The 16,446-nt window shown below is 40.8% G+C and overlaps 1 protein-coding gene across 1 annotated transcript in view; it reads left to right on the forward strand.

Moving 5' to 3' along the window:
* The window catches only part of IQCH (IQ motif containing H), a 63,379-nt gene that overhangs the window by 11,815 nt on the left and 35,118 nt on the right, over positions 1-16,446 (forward strand). The window contains exons 3-12 of the mRNA XM_066196649.1: positions 155-291; positions 506-622; positions 963-1,060; positions 1,377-1,476; positions 3,027-3,149; positions 8,835-8,946; positions 9,637-9,756; positions 10,105-10,319; positions 11,832-12,293; positions 12,953-13,019. Of these exons, the coding sequence (XP_066052746.1) occupies positions 533-622; positions 963-1,060; positions 1,377-1,476; positions 3,027-3,149; positions 8,835-8,946; positions 9,637-9,756; positions 10,105-10,319; positions 11,832-12,293; positions 12,953-13,019 (1,387 nt within the window). The 5' untranslated portion in view covers positions 155-291; positions 506-532. The remainder of the gene's footprint in view (positions 1-154; positions 292-505; positions 623-962; positions 1,061-1,376; positions 1,477-3,026; positions 3,150-8,834; positions 8,947-9,636; positions 9,757-10,104; positions 10,320-11,831; positions 12,294-12,952; positions 13,020-16,446) is intronic.

A 16,446-nucleotide genomic window follows, 5' to 3' on the forward strand; every position in this document is an offset into this window, starting at 1 on the left:
AGATGCGCCGGGGTCCGGCCCTGCCTGAGGGGCAGCGGCTGGTGCGTGTCGGAGCAGGGCTCGGGCTGTGAATACTGCGGGTTTTGAGACCTCGGAGGTGTTTAGTTATCGTAAATACACGGGTTTGACATGGGCTGGTGTGGTCTCCTCACAGGCTGCCTGGAGTTTTGTCTCTCGTTAAGGCTTTTGAGATCCCCGCCCCGTGAAACCACCTGTGCCACGCGTGTGAGGAAACGTCATTCCTTAAGCGGAGAGTCTCAGTCCTGAAGTTTGTTGTCACTGCTTTGTGAGGTTTGTTTTAAAATTGAGTTTTTCCAGCCTTTCTACAATCAATGACTTCGAGTCATTTGCTTTGTATTCCCTTATTTTTAATGGTACAGAAGTATGGGAAGGCGTATGGATCTTTTTTTTCCTGTATTTAGGAATAATTTAATTCGAATTAAATCCTACCTAACCCCATGGTGTTTGGTTACAGGTATGATTTTTGTCCTAACTTGCTTTTTAGATTCAAGAAGACCTTCAGAAGCTTGAAATGGAAAAAACCAACTTGAAAGGGAATGCAGAAGCCGTGGGTATTTGTGACCTCAGAAAAGCCACTGAAAGGACTGAACTTGGGCTGAGAGTAAGTAAAATAGAACAGATCCAGAAAATTATTCAAGTCTTTGTTAATAATTCACTTGGACCACTTATTTGTTGTCTTACAAGATCCCTTTCCAATCAGCAGCTGATGAGATCACTCAGACATTACAGTTCAGAATGATGGCTCCCCTTTTCTGGGTCATCAGAATGAACTGATCTTGTGCCCATCAGCCAAAACCAGATTTTTAGTCTCATAAAAGCACAAAGTTTATCAACTTTTCAGTCAAACAAAGACCTGGATTGCTTAGTGAACAGAGATAAATAAAATTAACATCCCTTATGTCTTTGTAATAGGCTAAACATAATTTTTTTCACTCTAACAGAAACACGCTGAAAATTTTTTAAATATTATAAATGGCCAAGTGTTAACTCTTTCTTCAGCTGATAATAAAGAAGTGAATTCCAAAGAGCCCCCTAAGTGGTAAGTGAAACATGTTTTATTGCAGCAAGACACAAGAACTGAGGTGACATAATCATGTAAAGCAAATGGGAGTACTGACCTAGAAAAAGTTAGCTTAGTCATTTCCTATTTTGATTTTAAGTTTAAAAAAAAATATAATGTAAATACAAATCTAAGAGGCTCCAGCAGTGCTCTGCTGACTCCTGTGGTTTTACTTTTGCTAAATGCATATTTAAATAGAGTCATTTGGAGAGAACTGGGTGAAAGCAGAGTGGGTTTAACAGGTAAAATCCAAGTACATTTTGGGAACCTCAGTGCCTGTTTCTCTCTCAAGCAGGACTCCTCCTTTTGGTGCCTGTCAGGAGCAGCTGGTCCTGCCTCGAGTTGAGCCCCTGACCGTGCAGAGGTGCAGCAAATCAGCCCCACGTGTGTGCCAGGTCTGAAATCACCCCCTGATTGTTCTGCCAGGGGCCAATTCAGTCAGTGTTTGGTGTCTTGTGCATCCCATAATGCCCTGACTGCCCAGGCAATAACATTTCAATAACACCCCATTGAAAGTGTTAAAAAATCCTCAGCAGAAGGAGCAGCTGAGGCAGGAACCTTCTCCCAGCCCAGGATAACATTTAAATTGGGAAAGATTCCAGTATCACCCATGCAGGTGTGGGATTGGCGCTTCCCACTCAGCCACTTTTGTCAGGTGTTTTCCTATTAATAATTCCAATTCTTGTTATCCTGTGAGGCGTTTTCCCCCCTTGCATTGATCATTTCCCTGTCAGCCTGAGTGAGGAGTTTTCATTGGGAATCATCTCCTGTTTTAATTGAAAGGTGCTCAATTCCCCCCCAATTCTATTTTTTTTTTAATAGCACCAGTAGTTTCCTCCCTGCATAACGGTGTGTTATAGTCATAAAATAAATACCACAAAAGCACTGATGAGGTGAAAATTGAACTTTCTGTCTCTGTGCAGCCATGTGGGTAAAAGAGTAATTGGCTTGGATAATAACTTGTGTTCTTACAACCCCAAATCTAAATGAGCATCTCATTGATACATCTGCTTGTAATTACCATCGAAAGAAGAGAGAATATGTAGTGCAGATAAATAAATTAAACCATTTTTAGTGCTTTCACAAAGTAACACAGTTGTTCAGTAGTTCAAGTACACATCTAATGATTCTTGAACTTTTTATGGCATATTTTATTTGTAATAAATTGGAATTTTCCTGGATTTATTTTTATGTTTATACAATAGAATATACACCAAAGTATTTTCAACTTAAGAAACTTCTGCTGTAATAAAAAACACAGGGCATCCCTCTGGGTTTTGTAGGTATGCCCTAGGTATTTCTTATAACAGGAACAAACTTGTAAAGTCTTTTTTCTGTCCACTGGGATTTAAATCATCGTGATTTTTATTAGCAGAATAGTCAAACTCATTCCATGCAGATCACAGAGTGCATTAAGAGCTATGTTTTAACTCTGATTACTATCAGGGTTTTTTAATTCCTCATTTACTAATAATCAAGTGCTGTGCCTGCGTGGAGTCAATGAGCTGTTCTGGTCCATCAGGGCAGTGATTCCTGAATCCCTGACCCAGCCAAGGTGGATTGGATCCCTGTAATCCTGTGTGGGGAGCACAGGGAACCTCCTCCCAAAGGATGGCGAGTGTGCAAACCACAACACAGCTCCAGGGAATCAAACCTGACTGGGCTTCCCACTCCAAATTTAACCCAGAGGTGTGCAGGTATGGAAACTCTACAGCTGGGAATGGAATTAAATGAACAAAGTCTGAAAAAAGTGTCCATTTGGATAACAGTTCAAGTCCTTACAAAGTTTTCCATCTAAGCAAAGGCGCTTTGTTGTTTGCCCAGTTCTGTGGGGAGTCAAATAATGTTAATTTTTATCATCATTTTATGAGTTTACACCATTCTGCCTCTAAACACTTCAGCCCTAGTGCAGTTAGTTTAAGATTATCCCTATTCTATATTTCAGCAGCAGGTGGAAATGGATTTTAAAATTATGCTTGACCCAGAGAACACGGATAATAAAGCTGGTTTAAAACATCCCAATGATGAGACCAGGCTGCCACTCATAACTAAGAAAAAATCTGCTCCTGTAAGTGACTTTTATTATTTTATGGTGTTATTGTATGCATTGCTTTGCACTATTACAGTTAATATTTATCAGTCCTAAATAAAATATTTACATGAAAGTAATTTCCTCATAATTTCCTGCTTTTTGCTAAAAAAGTCTTAAATGGGATTTATAAATAGGATAAAAATCCTAAATCCTAAAAAAATCCTTTTGATAAAATTTTCCTAAATGGATATTTAAGGATCAAAACATTTTGAGTGGTGATACTGGGGCAAAGAAATCTGAAATGTAACAGGTTTATGTCCCAAGATCCCAACCCAGCAAAAATATGAATACACATGGATGTGCATGGTCAGTAATGTCAGGAAAATCAGGCAGAGGAGATAAACTGGAGCTTGGGGATTTCTGGATGTGACCCAAAGATGCAGGAAGAATTAAAAGCCCATTTTTCTCTCTGCCCTGAGAATGTCCAAATTCTGCAAGTTTCGATTTTTCCAAATTTCCCTCCTGCAACTGCAAATTTCGGTTCTGCTGCCAATTCTGCAATTGCTCTGCAGCAGCTGAATGTAAAGATGGTATTTTTAGCAAAGAATGCTTTCTAAAAAAAAAACAGAGCAGGCACAGCCATCCCTCCAAAAAATCAATTATGTTCACAAATTTAGCTCAGCGCTGTGGTCCACACAACCAGTGGTCTCACATGGGGATGCTCTTCTACAATTTAATTTGTGTGACAGAAGCATCCTGCAGCAAGGCCAGTGCTCCAGGAGAGATTCTGGGGTGTTTGGTTTTAAACAACACAAAGGCAGTCTGTGAATGGCACAGTTGTGAGCTGCCACTTATAAAAAATGATTTTTTTGGGGAAGCTGTTGCCCAGACTAAGAGGTGATTTGTCTAACCCTGTGATAATAGAGTTAATTAGAGAAAAGCATCATGGCTAATAGCTTTTTAGAACCACTCTAAAAGGCTCACAGAGAGGAATATTATCCGACTGCAGAGAGCCATGTGTTTTACCACTCTCCCTGAAACATGCACTGAGCACAGAGAACTTATTGGGGGACTTAAATTATAAGCATTTAATGTGAATTACTCAGGCTCCCAGATACATATTTACACTTGCCGAGGAGCTGACAGGCTTAAAAACCAAGCAGATATTTCCTCTCTTATTTATTCTCTTCAAAGCTTTCGAATCTTAGGGCACCAATGTGTGGTTTGGCACGTTCCGCCTTGGCTGGCTGTAAAATTTTTGCAGTTGGTATTTGCAAAAATCCACGCGTTTGTTGGTAAAGGTGGTGTCTGTCAGCACTTAAAGGAGGGATTTTATATGATGTGTATGGTTATTAGTAGTAACGCCAATGAATCTGTGCGCGGCTTCGGGTCTTTAAAATGATAGAATTGGATTAATTCGGATAAAATTGGGATTGAAGCGGTTGAGGGGATGGGCGGGCGGGCCGGCAGGGGGCGCTGTCCGTTCGCGCACGTCCCTCAGGGCGTCCGCGGGGTCAACGAGCGGCTCCCCCCCCAAAAAAATCCCTGGAAAAATCGCCCTCACCCCAATAAATTAAAAACTAATTGCTCGTCTCGCGCCATTCAGGCCTGTTCTAGGAGTTTTCAACGAGGGCTGAGCGGTTGAAAGAGTGGTGAGGTTAAAAAGTCGGGGTTTGAGGCGACCCGAGGGGTCAAGCACAAATCTACCCGGACTTTTTATTGTCCTGCCATTCCGGGAGTTGGAAAAATTGTCAGTCAGGATTTCATTGTTTCAGCAAAAAGGATGTCTTTTCTTGCTCTTTTGGTATTGTAAAGTTTGCTGATGCTGGGTTTTATCATAGAAACTAAGAACAATTAACTGTTTGCCCTTTTAGACCTTTTTGGGTCTAATAATAATGCTTCATCCTCTGCTAAGTTCTGGAGTTATTTTAAAATGAGGGCTGTAATTCTGTTTGAAACACACATTGGGCATCACTTTCTTTTGCAGCCTATATCTGGATAAGAGATGAAAAATGATGAGTGGATAATTATTAAATATGCATTCTTCCCATGGAGTTATCCAGCCAAAGGAACAGTAATCTGAATTGCAGCAAAAATAATTCTGATGCACTGCTAAAATGTAGAAAAGATTCACAGCTCTACCTTCTCTTTTCATAGGACTGCTGTTCTGTTATAGAATTATACTGGCACTTCTGGGTCCTTGTTTTCTTATAAATGTATATTATACTGTAAACTTAGGAACCTTTTCATTTATTCATGAGCTAGAATTTAATATGGTGATGATTTCTAGCCTTTATGAGTTGCATCTTATCTAGTGTGGCTCTAATGGTGATGGCAGTGATTCTGAGGCTTTTTTTTACGCTCACTTGTTTGAGCACAACCATTCTAATCATATCTTCAATTATTCATTCTTTATTCAGCATTTGCATGCTGCTAATCATTAATGCTTATCCCTGAAAGTGTATTCATTTTCAAAATTATAAAGCGAGGCAGGGCAATTCCTTCCATTTCAAGTGACTGCAAGGAGTTGTAGAAGAAAACCAGGTCTTGTTGGTGCCCCAAACCTGATTGTTTTAAACTAATTACAGCCAAAGCAGAGTTTGGCAGTGGTGGCAGGATGAGACTTAAACAAATTGATGTCACACTACAGTAAATCAAAAGAGAGCTCCTTGCATTTGTATCACGGTGTGTAATCATAATAAGCAGCGCGGTGATTGAATAAAATCCTCTTGTCACTAAAAGTAAAAAGGAAATAATTGGTGAGGGAGAGCTGAGTTAACAGATGAGTGCAGTCAGCATCCTCTCAACCTGGAAATGGGCACGTGAAGGTCACCCCCATCTCTCCTGACAAACGCAGAATGCTTTGTTGGTAAACAAATTAATCTTTTGAAAGGTCACCATTTGTTTTAAGTTTTTATCCACTTCTTGTCATCTGGGATTGGAGATGGAGTGTCATTTTACAAGGCAGGGGTGCAGGCAGAGCTGCTGGAGCTGTGTGTGTGCATCTCAGCATTCCCTGACAAAACTCCCTGCCTGATTGGGATGCCATGGGCTGCTGGTTTGCAGCTGGCTCTGGACAGGAATTGGAGGCTCATCCCTGAATTCCAATCACTTGTTCCTCCACATCCCTGCCTGCTGGAAGCTGGAAAACATATTGTGGTTCAAGCCAGCAATTATCTCCCTCACTCCCTTCTGTGCCTGTTTCAAAGAGCAGATGTGGGATTCACCAAAGTTCTCCCTCTATTTTCTTTCACACCTGTTGGGGGGAATTCTGATTGATCTGGATTTCTGGGAGAGCTGGAGAGCAAGTAGGTCAGGAAAGGGGCAAAGCTTGACTTTTCCAAATATGTGGGAAATTGACAGTTCAAAGCCATCTCTGATTACTTTAAGAGCTTGAAGAAGGTAAGAATAACACGAAGATTTGTTGTTAAAGATGCAATTCCAAATTTTTCCAATGAAACTTGCCTTTTCCAAGCCCTTTCCTGACAGTCTCCTGAATATACTGAAAAGCGACCTTAGCTTCATTGATTTTATTTTGCTGTGCTTCCTCTTTCCCTTTATAGGGGGAAGTGCTGTGTCCATCAAATCCTGACAGGAACTTCTCAACAACAAATATGACAGTTTGGAGAAGATGGATGGAATGATAAATTAATCTATTATATCCCCTTTTTCCCCATCACTATCAAACACTCAAATTTTCTGACATTTATTTACCAAATATCATCTCTCCATCCCTGCTTTGGTACACAATACTCAGCTTTTCTCTGTATTTAATACCAGTCTCTGTTTTTTTACTGGAGGGAAAAATACTTACAAAGATATTTACCCAAAAAAACCCAACAAAAACAACAAAAAAAGATGTTCTAGTTAAATATTGCTAGGTAAAAAGAAAACAAATCGAGAACTAATCAGAAAAATCCCTGTGGTGTTCCAACAAGTGCCCTATTTAAAATGAAGCAAAAAGAAAAAACAAAGTGGGAGAGGTTTATCCACAGGAGAAAAACACTTTAGAAAGGGTAATAGAATTGTTTTTCTTGTGTCCCAGGTTAATTACACTCAGAAGCACTTGAAATGAAAAAATAGTTTTTTAGCACACTCCAAGCATATTTTAAGGCAAGTCAGCCTTGGTCTGCCCTGCAATTTGAGCTCCTTTCCAGCCCTGCAAAACTGAATTTTAAAAGTGCTCATGATGAAGCAGTGATGTTAGAAGTAAGCCTTCCCCTTGCAGTACTCTTAATATTAAATTTTTGAGGTCTTATTATTATTGTGTTGGTTTATTTTTAGTGACAATAACTCCCAAAATGGGATCAGTCTGGCAATTTTGCTTTGGTTTCTCCCTGAATTATTCCAAAGGGAGCCTATGAGGCAATCAGGGTGCTGGAGGAAGGTGGAAATGTGGAGGGATTGGGTGGAATTTTCATGGGGAGCTGTTTTGGATCAGCTCTGTGGTTCCACTGTGCTGCCTGTCCTACTGAATGACGGCACTGGGCAGTAAATGAGAGATTAAATTACATTTCTGCTGCATCAGTCCTTGTTTTAACATCACACCTGCCATGGACTTGATGGAAATTAAAGGATACAGCAAAAAAGAATTAAATATCTATCTCCAATTAAACCAAACAAACAAAAGCAAGCCTCCAGGCTGCTTTTGAACTCACACACTCCACCTGAACTCCTTTTCCTTGTAGCTCATTATGAATCTCTATGAATACAATGAAAATAAATATATTTCATGTGCTGTTTATCATAACAAAAACCTCATAACTGGGATTTAAATTAGGATAAAACTGACCAGCAGTAAAATCAGTGCTGCCTCACTGCTATACCAACAAGAGTCTGGAAAAAAGGAATCACTGTTTAATTCAATTTCTTGCCTTTTATGTATTTTTTTGTTGTGGCCTCACCAAACTGCTGGGGCTGAGGGGTGAGCAGGAAAATGTGGGTTATAATTTCCTTTTCTCAGTATCAAGCCACTTAGATGGCAGTTGGCATAAAGTTAACCTTTGCTCCACGGTTATTGCTGTTTTCTTGGAACCCCAGGACATGAGGATTCATCCAGCTCCATCCCTTTAAAACAGAATGTTCCTTCATGACCAGAACTAAAATGAAAGGTTCTCTGTGATGATAAAAAGTGCAGGTTTTCTCTCCCTCATTTCCTGTGGGGCAGTGTTAGACAAATTGGGAGGAAAAGACTGGAATAGTTGATTTTGATCTGTCTCATTTCCCTCTTAAGAGTTCCTTCTTCCTTTCTAGAAAGTTGCTGGGTGCTGTTATTCAATAATTAGGACACAAAAGTGCTCCAAGATCCCATTCATGGCCTGGATTGTGCTAAAATAATCACTCGTTAAAAGCTCCTATTTTAAAGTATTTATTTTTCCTTCTCATTCCTTGCCTGTGTATGCATTTTATATTTTTTAACACTCTTCTGTCAAGAAACACTGTATTTACACTACTCACCTTAAAACTCAGCAAACTTCCTGATCTTCCTTCATTAAATAGTACACAAGGCATCAATTAAATTTAATTAACTTTATTTTAAATTACTGAAGTAACAACAGCAGACAACACTGTAGCGTTTCCACAAGTAATAAAAGGAGTGGTGCACTGTTAAATCTCAATGAAACAGTCAGGGCAGAAATTATATTTATTATTCATTGCTGCAGGAGCAGAGGAGTGTCTGTGAATCCCAGATGTGTTAAAGGAGGTTCTGTCTCTCCCCAGATGTGCAGTCAGAAGTCAGGGAAAGGTCCCACAGTCACCAAGCCCTGGGCTTTGCCTGCCTTTCACTCCCTGGATCCTCCCTTACCCCTGGTGGAAGGAGTCACCCCAAAAGGTGAGCACCCCTGGGTGCTGCTGTTTGCAGCAGGCTGAGGATTAAATTTCCTGCTACCTCCAGACTTCCAAAAAAAATGTGATTTCAAACATTACAAAGGGTAGGGATGAATTTTGAGCCACTTACTGCAGGTTTGGGGTGATGGGGAGTGTGGGGCGTGTCCTGCTGAGCATCATCCTGAGCCACTTCTTGGAACTCACAGGCTCCAGCTGCTGCTGCCAAAGAAGAATTTTGTGTGTGGTGGAGGTTCGTGTATAAATCCCAGCCAAACTATCATGATTAACAGCTGGTTATTAATTGTTCAGTCTTCACTAGGCTTGGGTTGTTTTAGCAATCAGTTTATAGTCATAATTACACGATTATATTGTGCTTTACAAGAGTTAATTCTCATCTATTCTGCATATTAAATTGCATTGTACAAGCATATCATTCTAGACCTACAAACATCTTTCAGAATTAGCACTGGTGCAATATCTTCCATGTCTGTGTCAATTTTTATAGGCACAGCTCACCTTCCTTCAAGGTAAAATATTGATTATTGAAAGATAGGAATCTTTCAGTTATAGAAAACCGCTGCTTTTGAAGTGTTGATGTGGAGCTTGGGTCTGCCTTTGCTTAATCCTTTCTTTGTTGCCAAGAATTCCTTTTCATTCCTAGCTGGAATCGTTCAGGAGTCTCATCTTCTTGTAGGTACCCTGAGCCTCAGTGGCCAAAGGCTCATCCTTGCAGCAGCGAAGGGAATTCTGCCAGCCCCTCCTGTTGTGTCCAGGGCAGCACCTTGCCCTGAATTCCCCAAGAAATCAGCTCTGGGTGAGTACAAAGCATTGAGGAAAACCTGCAGCTCCAGCTTCAGCCTCAGGTTTTATCTCCCAAGGAAACATGATGTGATGAGCATTCACCAAATTCTGCAGGGCACAAAGCACAGGAAAATCCTGTGCCTTGCAGCTGGGTAGGAATCAGATTTCTTCATCCCTGGGAGGGATTTCTGGATTCCTGCCTGCACATTTCAAGTTTTAAGCACCCAAATCCGAAGCTCTGTGTTAAGGCAGTGGTGCTGTAAGTCGTGAGTGTGATCAGGCCTCTATTTGCCATGAGATTAAATGAACGACTGATAACAAGTGAATGAAACCTGCCATCCATGTTTTATTTTATGTACAGGAGAGATCAGTAGCAAGCTGGACCTTGAGAACACAGACACCACCACCTTCCCAAAGCCAAAGGAAGCCATTTATGGCCCATATTCCTTTAGTAAAGGGAATATACCACCATTCCCATCCAGCAATTCCATGGTTTCAGCACAAAAATCAAAGCCAGAGTGGAGGTATCCAGCTCAGCAGTTGGAATCTGAGGTGCACACTCCCTCTCAGACACAGGTATTTGATGGAATGAATCACTCAGTGAGGAATAATGAGGTTTTTATTTGTGGTTTTAATACTGTCTTCACCAGAGCTGGTTGAGGAAGTGACTGGAAATCACAGGAGGGTTTGAACCACATCCAGTAAACAGGAAATATTGAAATAAAATAACAAATGCTTTGTGTACTCCCAATTTCTGTTCTTTCAAGTCTTCTACCTAAATTTGTGGTTTGGTTTTTTTTTTTCCACAGATTCTTAGAAAATCAGTTTAGAGAGCATGTTAGGAGGTTATCCAGACCTCCAGGCAGAATTACCTGTACCTGTGATATTGCAGACAGCTGTTTTCCTAACCTGTTCTGAAAACTTCGGGTGATAGCAACTCCACAGCCTCCCTGGGCCATCTGTTCCAGTGCTTAACTAACTATCTTTACTGATATAAAAGAGTTTTTGAATGTTTCATCTCCATTTCCCTCACTGCAGTTAAGCAAATGTGGTGTTTCCCTTTATATTTACAGAAGACTCTGGAGGACTTTGACCTTGACTGCTCAGTGCCTGCTCTTTGTTCTTGATCCTTGTGGAAAAAGGGACATGTCTTTCTTTTATGGATAATTATTGTGTTCTGTGACAAACTCTCTGGAGTTTTCCTTCATCTCTCCAGGCTTTTTGACTTTTGTGCCGTTGGGGAGGTGTGAAAATGAAAGAGAAAGGAAACTTGAGAAATGGAGATCAGGGAATGGTTGGGATTGGAAGGGTCTTAAAGATCAGGGACACCTTCCACCATCCCAGGTTGCTCCAAACCTTGTCCAGCCTGGCCTTGGACACTTCCAGGGGTCCAGGGGCAGCCACAGCTGCTCTGGGCACCCTGTGTCAGGGCCTCCCCACCCTCACAATTCCTTCCTAAAATCCCATTTATCCCTGCCCTCTGACAGTGGGAAACCATTCCCTGTGTTCTTTCACTCCAGAGCCTTGTAATACCCTCTTTCCATTTGTCTTACTATCGGTGAGATGTTGAAATAAATAAAAATAATCACCAAAAAAACAGTGTGATTATAGTGCCCTCAGATTGAAAATCAGAGCTAATGAGTTGCTGGCTGAAGTTGCCAGGAATTAGGGAGTGCTGGAATGTTTCTATTCCAAGCTTTTTTTACCCCATTTGCATTTTGATGGTAGGATGTTTCCCCTTCTCCTGGGAAAGGTGGAGGCAGTCTCAGTGGAGGAATGCCACTGCAGTTACTTTCTGCTTTTTAGTCCAGTGAATCAGTGTAAAGTTGGATTTTTATACTTGGTAAATCAAGCAGTCCTCGGTGCAATTGATGTATTTCTTTAAAATTGCTCATAGTTTTGCATGACCTTGGAGGTTTTTGTGTGGCAGTGGGTTTGATGTGGTGGAGCTGGGCAGAACCAGGATCAGTGTGTTTCAGATGCACAAATCCCCTCAGTTAAGCCATAAAAAAAATAACAAAAGAAGTGCATTTTGACCCCTCATTTACAGCACCATCTGTGGCTCTTCTCTCCCCACAACCCTTCCAGGATCCCTGCTTGGACTGGGACGCTGCTGATCACCAGAAAGCTCCAGCTTTCCTGGCACTCCACCACCACCATCACTCCTCTTGGGGCAGAGCTGTGGGGTTTTTGGAACCCACAGAAAAGCTCCTCAAAGACCTCACCCTCCCCTTGGCCACCATGGACGGCCAGAAGTCGGCACAAACCGCCCGGGACTCGGATTTTCGAGAGAATCCCACCCAAAATGACAACGTGTCAGTGATAAAGGATCAGTCAGGTGTGGAGAAGATCCTGCACCGAGCTGGGCAGGGGAGCAGTGCAGGGGCTGCTGCGGGGCTGCAAAGGTGCTGTGACCACGGGCAGCAGCAGCAGTGGGCAGCAGGTGTGATCAGCTCGTGCTGGCGCTCCCGGAATCACCTGGCACGGCTGAGGAACGCCCTGAGGGGAGCACGCCACAGACACCTGGAGAATTTCTACAGCAGGGCCAAGGTGTGTGGTGCTACCAGCTGTTACTGCAGAGCTGCTTCTCTAAACATCTCCTGCTTCAGTGCTTGCAAGAAGCTGTTCCCAGTTTGGTTTGGTTTTTTTTTCCCCCTCCCTTAAACCATCCGCTTGTCCGAGGATCATATTTCATCCTTCATCAGCAATTCAGCCTTTGTGGCTGCAAAATCTGTCGCAGTGTTTCTGGTGAAAATGTCCCTTCTCTTTGGCTTCAGTGGTTCTGTCAGAAAATCAATGTTTTAACTGCATTACCTTAGTTCCTTATATATACCTTGTGGCACTTAATTTGCTGCAAAAAAAAAAAAAAAAATCCCTCTCTTGTCTACATTCCTGTCACCACTTTGTCAGAAAGTATTTAAGTTTGCAGACAGCCTCTTAATTAGTGCTCACAATTTCATTTATGTTTGCTTTCTTTTTTTTTCATTCATATTCTGTTAATTAAGTGAGCAGCCTCTAATCTTCCCCTGCCAGTAGCTTCATGTAGCCACCTAATTAAATTAATTGGGGAAGATGTTTTAAGTATGTAATTAAATCAATTAATATAATTTATGCCTGGCTTAACTGTACAGTGGAAAAACAGCTGAAGTTTGACTAGATGAATCCACTACAGCTTCCTGTCACTGATCAATGCTCTTCTTGATTTTCAGCATCTGGCAGCCAACTGGAATCGCATCAGGACCTCCAGGAGGACTATTATCCATATCCCATCATTAGGTATAACACTTTTGCCTGCAAATCTATCAGCAACCTCTATTACCCACCACATTATGACTCCTTGATTGAGTTCAAGGAAGGCCCCTTGTTTTATTCAAATTGGTCTCGGCAGGAAAATGTTCTCGACATGATGAGAGTAATAACACAGGGCCCTCGCTCGAAACGCCGTTTAATTTGGGGATTAAGCAAATAAAGTCATTATGTGGGGGCCTCTATTCAGTGGAGAGGTGATTTGCTGTAATTTGCTTTCATCTGTATGAAATGAACTAAAAAGTTGTGTGTATTTTTTTTTTTTTTTCTTCTTTCCTCTTTTTTTTCCTCTCCCCCTTTCTGAAATAACAGATAATGGTTGCAGGAGACGCCGGGGCCCCGTGCACACACACACACCAGTGCTGGTGCAGCGATAGAAGGGCAGGATTATTGCTTGTACACTGATTTTAATCAAATGTGCAGTCAAAATGATAAGCTACATTCTCTGAAATTATTTAGTTCTAATTACGAGCAGATGGGATGCTTTATTTGCACCTAGGGCGCCTGAGCAAAAGGAAATGCTGTGTGAACAAGAATAATTAAGAAGTTGAATAGTGGTTTTTTTGCGCTTAAATAATCCGCAGTTTCATGTTAATTAGCACTAATGTAATTATTTAATTACATTTATGAATTGGGGGGAGCCGAGAAGCTGGTTTGTGCCACGTAACGGCCAAGTGGAAGGTGTGGAGAAATGGAGAGGATGATTTCTTGGGAATTTCTAGGAGGCACTGATGATCTCCTCAAACATGAAATCCTCGTCAAAACGCTCGTAACTGGATTTATAATTTGTGTTTACACAGCAAATTAATTGACCTGAGAGCTTCAGGATTTTGTAAAGTGAATTGGTTGAGACCTGAATTAATGAAGATGGTAAATAAGTTTTAAACTCTGAGTTTTGCAGCCCAAGGTAGCCCTTTATTCCCTGATCCTGCTGACTGTGTTTAACATAAAAATACATTTGATCAACAGCTCCTTTTAATTACACCTGTCCTAAAGTCTTGTGACCATCCCAGGTTAAATCATGACTGAATCCAGGATAATTTAAAAATAATTTAGACGTTCCAGTGTTCTAAACTGAACAAAAACATGGAGGAGAGAGCATTTAGCCAGAAAAAAAAAAGCAGTTATTAATTAGGTGTGTGAATTCAAAAGTCAGCAGAGTTGTTGCACACCAGATGTTTTCAAAGTCGTATTAAAATAATCCTCAGTATAATCAGAACAGGCTGACATCAAAAATTAATCATTATGTTCCTGTTCTTCTGCTGGATTTGGGAATTTGGAGAAGTTTTTTAAATGATTTCAACCTCTTAAGTAAATGGTGAAACTCCAGGGAAATTCCACTTTATTCAGCACTTCACAGGGAGCCCAGGCCCTGATTGTGTACCAGGATTTACACAGCCGTGTGCTGTAAATACAGGAATTTGGAGATGTAGGATTTGAGTGGAATCTCCCCCTTAACGAGGAAGAAAAAAGTAAGAAAGATAATTTTGAGTGCAGGTGGTTTTTTTTAGAAAATTAGAAAACCTATTTAAGTAGGTTAAAATATTAAAAAAATATAAAATTTTCCCTTTGAAAGAGGGATTTGAAAGTGCTGTTTGGAAAAGTTATTCCTGCTTGCTTTTATTACATGCAGCTATATCTGGGTATTTCTAATATTCCATAGGGATTTTACATGGATTAAATCATGATAAGCTTATTAAAACGTGATGGAAATATTTGGAATTTTTCTTATTCTTTTGAAATGTTAAGGTTTAGATTGATTTTGAGAAACAAAACAAAAAGTTATTAACATTGAGCTGTTTGGGTTTGATCTAATTTTAAGAAGAGCTGATATTTAAATTTTTAAAAGGCAAAAACATAAAAAAGCCTTTGAAACCTAACAACAAAAAATTTGTATGTTTAATTATTCTGCTCCTGAGCATTTGATATTTTTAAATTAGGAATTATTGAAGTAGACTTGGAGGAAGCTGGAAAATTTAAACAACAAACGTTTGGCTCAGTCAGAAAGGACTAAATATGCAAAATGCCAGCTGAATTTCAGCAGTATTTTTATTTTTTACTGCCTTTTGCAACCATAAAAAAAAAAAAATTTAAGCTAAAAAACCTGGGTCAGAGCAGATAAAACAAGAAGACAACCAAAGTTTGATGCTACTCAGTGTTTTCTCTGTTCAGTTTTGTAAATCAGAAATAAAATCTGAAATTCTCTGCTCAGCATCCTTGATTTCAGCATTTGGGACAAACCAGAGTCTGATTTTTCTTCCCTTGCAGGTGGAATTCCAAGAAATGGTGATTAGAACCAAGAGGGTGGATTTCTCATTTCACAGCAGTTTCAGATTCATGTCAAGTTTCTGGAAATATTCCAGGAAAAAGGAGTGAAAGGCTTAAATTGTACTTCTGGGAGGAGCAAATGGTTCCATTTATTCCACCCAGACAAAAACTTGGAATTTCTAGGATAGCTAAAAAAAAATACCAAAGCAAATTCCAATGTTTAAGGACTGTTGTTAGGCAGAGTGAGGAGAAATGAATTTGAACCTTGAAATCAGATTTACTGGCACAAAAGTGTGCTAAGTACAGAGAGAACAATCCAGTTTGTTTTATGAAACCTTGGGGATGGATTCCTCGAGCTGTCCCAGGTCCTGGGGAGCACAAGGGGAGTGATCCCAGCTCCTTTTCCTCCTTCCTTCTCCTTCAGCTCCTGCCCCAGGAACCTTTTGTGTCCTGTCCCCCTCTCTGCTGTTCCTTTTCTCCAAGGAACCTTTGAGGATTCTGTGTTGGGAGAAGCCACTTGGAGGCAAGCAGAATTTATTAAGGAAATGTCAATGAGAGGGTGTTGAGGTCATGGCTGAGGTTGAAAGGGGGATGAATTAATTCCTCTTGTTTTAGCACTTCCCTGCACTTTGGAGCCATTAATGCAGACCCCAGTCCCATTCCCAAGTGTTCCTTTGTCCACATCCCAAATTCCAGCCACCTTTTGGAATTCCTTCCCCAGACTGGATCAGGAACCAGAGCTGATAGCACAGATGCACTGGACCATTCAGGCTGTGATCACCACAATATATTGCATTTGGGTTAAACTGGAAGAAAAGGAATATTAACCCTTTAATCAGCTTGATCAGGTGTCCAGTGGTGGAGTCTGGAATGTTCAAGGTGGAGCAGGAGGAATGTGGTTCATCCTGTCCACTGGGAGGGCAAGGATTCACCAGCAGTGAATATTCCTCATTAAATCTAATGGGGTCATGCCAGTGGAAATTAATATCTTGTGACTTAAGGTGTTTTATTAACCTCCCTGTGAAAAGGACAGTGCTACAATGCTGACGTGCTGCAGAGACAGAGCAAAATGCAAGTTTTGACTTATTTAATTGCCGCTTGGTTATTCCTTTCAAATAATTCCTGGCTT

This window comes from Chamaea fasciata, unplaced genomic scaffold (genome assembly GCF_029207755.1).
Source record: "Chamaea fasciata isolate MVZ Bird 193981 ecotype frontalis unplaced genomic scaffold, bChaFas1.0.hap1 SCAF_14, whole genome shotgun sequence".
Taxonomy (NCBI): domain Eukaryota; kingdom Metazoa; phylum Chordata; class Aves; order Passeriformes; family Sylviidae; genus Chamaea; species Chamaea fasciata.